Source organism: Pelobates fuscus, chromosome 3, assembly GCF_036172605.1.
Source record: "Pelobates fuscus isolate aPelFus1 chromosome 3, aPelFus1.pri, whole genome shotgun sequence".
In the NCBI taxonomy this organism is placed as follows: domain Eukaryota; kingdom Metazoa; phylum Chordata; class Amphibia; order Anura; family Pelobatidae; genus Pelobates; species Pelobates fuscus.
In genome coordinates, this window is record NC_086319.1 from 399,433,164 (window position 1) to 399,439,911 (window position 6,748).

The 6,748-nt window shown below is 47.1% G+C and overlaps 1 protein-coding gene across 1 annotated transcript; it reads left to right on the plus strand.

The window, feature by feature from the left end:
* The first annotated feature begins 810 nt into the window (after nucleotides 1-810).
* LOC134601905 (vomeronasal type-2 receptor 26-like) lies at nucleotides 811-1,611 on the plus strand. Its single transcript, XM_063446409.1, has one exon. The coding sequence runs from the start codon at nucleotides 811-813 to the stop codon at nucleotides 1,609-1,611; it is 801 nt and encodes a 266-aa protein (XP_063302479.1).
* The last annotated feature ends 5,137 nt before the right edge of the window (nucleotides 1,612-6,748 follow it).

Sequence of the window (6,748 nt, forward strand, 5' to 3'; positions counted from 1 at the left end):
AAGAAGGTGTCGGAATCGGTGTCTCGGTTCTACAGCTAGCCAAGACTTACCTAGGCCACAGTCCAGAAGGGGAAGAAACCCTAGCCACAGCTCACACCCTCGAGAGCCTTACACGCTCCATGACACACTGACTTCTGATGGAAGACCCCAAGACCTTGCTCTCTTTGCAATGCGTAATCAGATCAGTAGGAAAAGTGCACTGAACTGTGTTGGAGTCTGGGGCTGGGGGGGGCATCGCTCTATGGAACTCGAGTTCTCTAACATGTTGGGGTAGAATATTTTACTTGGTGTGCATAGGCTGAGCTTGTATGTCTGAAGTATGGCCCTCCAAGGTTATACTGGGCTGTGGTTGTTATTTTATAGTGCTGCAGCTCTTTGTTTTACTTTGATTGTGCTCGGGGGTAATTTTAAGTGTTATATCTGACCAGACCTTAGCTTGTTATTTCATTCATGTACACTGACATACTAAATATGGTGTTTTCTCTTGCATATATATTTAAAAATGTGCTGTTATCTCTATTGCTACCATGTTATGCTATGTGTTATACTAATCTTTCTCCTGCTGTTGGGGAAATGCAAGACTGACTGTTATCTGTGCACAAAAAAAACACACCTGATAGCTGGTACTTCATTGATATATGTGGGCATCTTACACATGAAATACATGTTAATGTGTCAATTATACTTATGTTTTCAGATTCTACTGATTGTTTCAAATGTCAATGGGATATGTGGCCAAATCATCACAAATCCTTGTGTCTTCCAAAATCTGTAGAGTACCTTTCTTATGAAGATGCATGGGGGGCAACCATGACTGCTACTAGCATTGTGTCGTCTTTAGTTCCTGTTGCCATTTTGAGAATCTTCATACATAATAAAACAACTCCTATTGTAAAAGCCAATAATTATTCCATTTGTTGTCTTCTTCTGGTGTCGTTGTCCCTCTGTTTCCTCTGCACTTTGGCTTTTATTGGATACCCTGAACCTAAGAAATGTCTTCTTCGTCAGCCTGCTTTTGGTATGATCTTTGCATTCTGCATCTCTTGTATATTAGCCAAAACTCTTATGGTGGTATTTGCCTTTCTGTCCACCAAACCAGCCAGTTCTCTGAAAATACTGACAAACCCTTGGGTGTCCTACATCATAATTTGCATCTGCTCCCTTATACAAGTAATTCTGTCCATCACTTGGTTATCTCTTAAACCTCCCTTTTCAGAACATAATACTCAAACCAAACCAGAAATTATCAGTGCTGTGTGTAATATGGGATCTCCTACAGCCTTCTGGTCCATGTTTGGATATCTAGGTTTCTTGGCCATTACAAGTTTTATTGTTGCGTTTCTTGCCCGAGGACTTCCTGACAGCTTCAATGAAGCTAAATGTATCACTTTCAGCATGCTATCTTTCCTTAGTGTTTGGGTGTGTTTTATCCCTGCCTCACTCAGTGCGAGCGGGAAGTACATTCAATTGATGGAAGTGTTTGCTATTCTGGCGTCAAGTTGGGCATTGGTTATCTGTATGTTTGTTCCTAAATGTTTTATTATACTCTTCAGACCTAACATTAACTCCATGGGTCATCTCATGTGGAAAAAGAGAATTTTACATAGATAGTGCCTAAATGATTCAAGTTTCATCATTCTGAAGAAACATTATGTATATTTATACATGTAAAAAGTGTGTGCATATAATGCTTTAGGAAACTAATAAAGAAATAATACAAATCTGTATATTTAGTCATTCTTTCCATTTAGAGAGTTATGCAAGGCCATTCAATAAGGTGTACATTTTTGGAAATTCTAAGTACATTTAGAATTTTAGACCAAAATTAGAAAACTAAACATGGCAACCATTGAATTTTTTATTTTTACAAACTGTTTTTTTTTTGGCCTAAAACTTGAGAATTACTTTGGATTCCTGACAGTTTATATTTTAGTGAGTAACTCTGTAAATACGTTTAACTGAAAAAAATATTAGCAAGCATCCAAGCGTAAATATGTGATGTGACAAGGAACCTGTCTTCTGTGGTCAATGTAAACAGACGACAAATTAAGTTTGGCTTAAAATGCCTTTTATTATAATGAAATATTCTAGTGTAAGAGATACAAACAGATAATTGAGCAGTGAGACTTAAGATGCATAAACTATACACCAAAACTGCTTCATTAAAGGAACACTATAGTCACCAAGATAAGATTAGCTTAATGAAGCAGTTTAGTGTATTTAATAGAGTCTCACTGCTCAATTCTCTGCCATTTCTGTTTATGAAGCCCTAGCCACATCTCTCTGGCTGTGACTGACACAGCCTGCATGGGGGAAAAAAGGTTTGATTTTCACTCAGGTGTTACTTAAATTGCACTACACAGGAGGCTCCTACAGGGTCTAGCAATCCATTAACCTATCGAGCATAAGACATTCTAAATTAAACAGAATTTGCACAAAAGGAAGTGTAAACATTAGATGACTCTTTGCTGGAAGTGTTTAGGAAGGCTGTGTAAGTCACATGCAATGAGGTGTGACTGGGGCTTTTTACACAAAGTGATTTAATTCCTTAATTACAGAGTACTGAGCAGAGAGACTGTGGGGCATAAATACTGCTTGAATTAATCTAAAGTTGTTTGGTCACAATATTATCCCTTTAACCACATAATGCCATTAAAGCATATTATGCCTTCTAAAATATAATGGGCTTTGCGGTGGCATAGAACACCATAACGATTTAGAGACCCAGGAAGCCAGGTGGTACTTACTTTGGCCACAATCACTTTCTGGCGGACATCCCGACAGCCCAGGCAGTCCCCCTCTGCCGAATCAGGCCCCCGTGGCCATGTGATCGCTCTCACCGAGCAATCACATGGCTGCAATCGGCTTCTATGGAGAACCTTGCAGGGGTACAGTCTGTGCTGTCGGCAGTCACCCTGAAGTGGATCGCAGTGGAGGTAAGTACAAGCCTGTGGAGGTCCAGCCCATTCCCCATTTAGTACGCTAGGTTAGAACGTTCACACCTCGCAACATAAGTTTGAAACCACAAGGGAAACAATTAATGAGAGCTCCCGTGGGTGGCCACCATTCATAAAGACGAATGCCAGCCAAGGGGAGCCTGGAAACATGGATAGTTTCCTGACTCATTCGTCTCCCGAACCAGGGCCTCCCCGGTGCCCCATTAGAACGTTCATACCTTGCAATATAGGTGTGAAACCGCAAGTGAAGTAATAAATGAGTGCTCCCGCGATGTGCCCATGGCTCGGCCGCTATTGGAATCGGCAGGCTGTGGGGTTCCTGCTGGAGGGGGTTACCCTGGGCTTCTGGATCCCCTTCTTGGAGCGCCCGGCTTCGGGGGCGGTGCGGAACTTAAAGGAAGGTTCAAGGAACTTAACTTGTATAGCTTGGATGAAAGATGAGACAGGGGGGATATGATTTAAATACTTAAAGGGAATCTACGCAGTAAAGGGGGAGACTATATTTAAAGGAAGAAAAACTACCACAACAAGAGGACATAGTCTTAAATTAGAGGGGCAAAGGACTAAAATAATATCTGGATGTATTACTTTACTGGAAGGGTAGTGGATGCATGGAATAGCCTCCCAGCTGAAGTGGTAGAGGTTAACACGATAGAGGAGTTTAAGCATGCGTGGGATATGCATAAGGCTATCCTAACTATAAGACAAGGCCAGGGACTAATGACAGTATTTTACAAATTGGGCAGACTAGATGGGCCGAATGGTTCTTATCTGCCTTCACACTCTATGTTTATGCTTCTAAGTCGGTACTCGACTTCCCTCAGGTGAGGCTGGATAAGCTACTGAAGGAGGTAGCCTTGGGGTGGATCGTGGGGCCATTTGAGGAAGTTTCAGCAGATTCATCGTTTGTCCAACCCTCAAGGAGGTTCGGTGAAAGATGTCTCTGCGGAGCTGTGTCGGGTATCCTAGGCATCCTTCGATGCTGCGGGGTGCATGGTCAGGGTGGTGGGCCCTGGGGCATTGCTGGCGAAGGCTGACATCGAAGCTGCGTTCCGCTGGTTGCCGGTTCACCTGGACTGTCATCACCTCCGGAGTGGTGTGTTTGAGAAAGGGGTTTCGTGGATATGTCAGTTTTCTATATAGGTTTTAGTGTTTCTTCCTGGCAATTTTCTATATAGGTTTTAGTGATTCTTCCTGGCAGTTTTCTATATAGGTTTTAGTGAATCCCTATTGTTCCAGTTTGCAGCTACCTAGTACTAGTCCTACTCCCTCTCCTATGTGTGTTACATTAGGTATACAAGACTCAATTTTTCTTATGTGGATATGTGCCTCCCGATGGGTTGTTCATATCCTACTTTTACGTTGAGTGCTTCAGCACTTTTCTGGAGTGGGTGGTGCGGCAGGAAGCAGGGATCGACTCGTTGCTGCATTACCTTGATGGCTTTTGTGTGTGGGCCTTCCCTGATTGGTCGACCCTTGCTCGACTCGGCAGAGCAGGTTTTTCAGGTGCTTTAGGGTCCCCTTGGAGCATGATAAGACATTGGGGCTGGTGATGTGCCTTAGCTTCTTGGGTATCAAAATTGACTCGGTGGCCATGGAGTGCCGGCTGCCGCGGGATAAGGTTGAGGAGATGTGGCAATGGCCAGGGATCTGAGGAGGATACAGCTGTGCTAGCTGCAGTCTCTGTTTAGGGAGGTTGACCTGCAACTGCTGGGTCATGCCCATGGGGAAATTGTTCCCCAGGCGCCCGGTGGCCGTGACTCCCGGCGCGGCGGCATTTTATCCGTCTCACGAGGCAATTACGGGTTAACCTGGAGGTCTGGGATTCCTTCGTGACCGAGTACAATGGGAGGTGGCAGGTGCCAGAGGTGTCCAGTTTGGACTTACACCTCTGTACGGACACTACTGCCTCTGTCTGGTTTGGGGCGCTTCTGGGATCGCGCTGACTTGACCAGGAATCTTGCCTTCCTGGAGCTTTTCCATTGTGGTGGCATTGGAATTGTGGTGTTGGGAACTACAGGACCGTCAGGTCGTTATTCACTGTGCCAACCTGGGGGTTGTCCGGGTGATTAACCAGCTCTCGCACACTTTCTCTTTCGGTAATACACCTGCTCCAGTGGTGCTCCGGTGCCCGTGTCCTAATGTGTTGGGTTGGTCCAGTTCCTCTTGGGCCTGGGTCTCCAGGGTATGGGTGGAATGGTAGGTGCTGGAGTCAGAGTTGGGTGTCTTTGTGGATTCGCCTGCTCGTTACAGGGTCTGTTGTGACTGCTGGAGCGTTGGGGTTCGGCGGATATGTCGCCCTCGGCGGTGTCCTCGCGCTTGTCCGGGATGAATCTTCTGGTTAAGCCCCAGGGTTGGGTGGATGCGCCACGGAGTTTCTGGTGTGGTAGGTGGTGAAGGGCCTGCGCTGGGGTCGGTTTACTGTGGATCCAAAGAGGCCGGTTTCGGGGGCCCTATTGGCACAATTGTGCCAGGTGCTCCCAGAGGTATACTACTCGGACAACGAGGTGTGTTTTGTTTTGCCTCGCCTTTTCTTTGCCTTCTTTGGGGCCATGAGGATTGGGGTATTGGTGAGTCCGAGCAGGTCTGCCGGTGGGGGGGGGGGGGGATTCTGTTTGTTGTTGTCTGGGATGGTCAGGACCTGGTGTCCTTCAAGATTCATCCTTCAACGACCGATGTCTTCGGCAAGGGCAAGTAGGTCCCGCTGGCAGCGGTCCCAGAATTGGACACCTGTCTGGTCAGGGCGTTCAGGGAGGCCACGGTGTGCGGCCATTCCTGGCTGGCTCGCTCATGGTACATGAGGAGGGGAGCTTCCTCTCCCATCTTCAATTTGTTTGGCGATAATTCTTTCCGCGTTGTCGCTGCGACGGAGGCCTCTTGGCTGGGTATGCCGGATTGGGATGTCTGGAGGATAGGAAGGTGGGACTCTAGGAGGTTTGTTTCCTGTGTGCGTCCCGCTGGTTTGCTCAGTTGATTGTTTTCTCCTTCTAGGGTGCGGTGCCCCCACCCCAGGGTCTGGATGACTGAGCACTCGCCTGTGTAGGTTCGGTGGTTTGGCGCCTGGGGGTCATCCCCCTGGGGGGTAATGACCAAGGGATGGTGCCGCTCGGAGACTTGGTGAACATAGGGAAGCGGGACTTGTCTTAGACCCTTATATCATTTCCAGGGGCTTTGCATAGTGTGGTCGGAGGTTGTGGCGAGGAACCATTGGTGGCAGGCACACAGCCAGGGTGCGCTGGAGCGCTGCCGCGAAGGGTTTAACAGTCGGGTTTCTCAGTTAGTTGTAGGGGTTGGGGGGATATCTATTCTTCACAGGGTTTTGAGAAGGAGGCGGCAGATTTGTTTCGGTCGGAGGGGGTTCATTTGACTGAGGTCGGGCTCAACCGTTTTAATCTGGCCATTTGAGAGACGGTGGAACAGGCCATCATTGGTTTGTTTGGGGTCCCCTCACTGATTAACAGCGGGGGTTGTGGCGGGGGAGTGTCCTTGCCAAGTAAGGGGTGGTGGTTTTTGCAGGTTAGATGAAGGTGGGGGGTAATGGCCAGGTCTCATCCTCCCCCTGTCGATTTGGTGAACTTTAAGGGGTACCAAGTTGAACGTGTCCCCACCGAGCTAATGCCAGCTGGTGGGGAGCATTATGGTCGGGCCCCACCAAGCTAAAAGCCTGCTGGTGGGGTGCCAAAATGGGGGGGAGGTGAGAGCCTTTGGGAAGAAGGAATGAGATTGGCAAGGACGTGTTTGACAAGTTCTGTATCACATCATGCAGGTATTTACATGTTCTTTATTTATGA

Bases quoted from the DNA above. Each gene is read 5' to 3' on its own strand.
- LOC134601905 (XM_063446409.1), top strand. From the start codon at position 811: ATGACTGCTACTAGCATTGTGTCGTCTTTAGTTCCTGTTGCCATTTTG.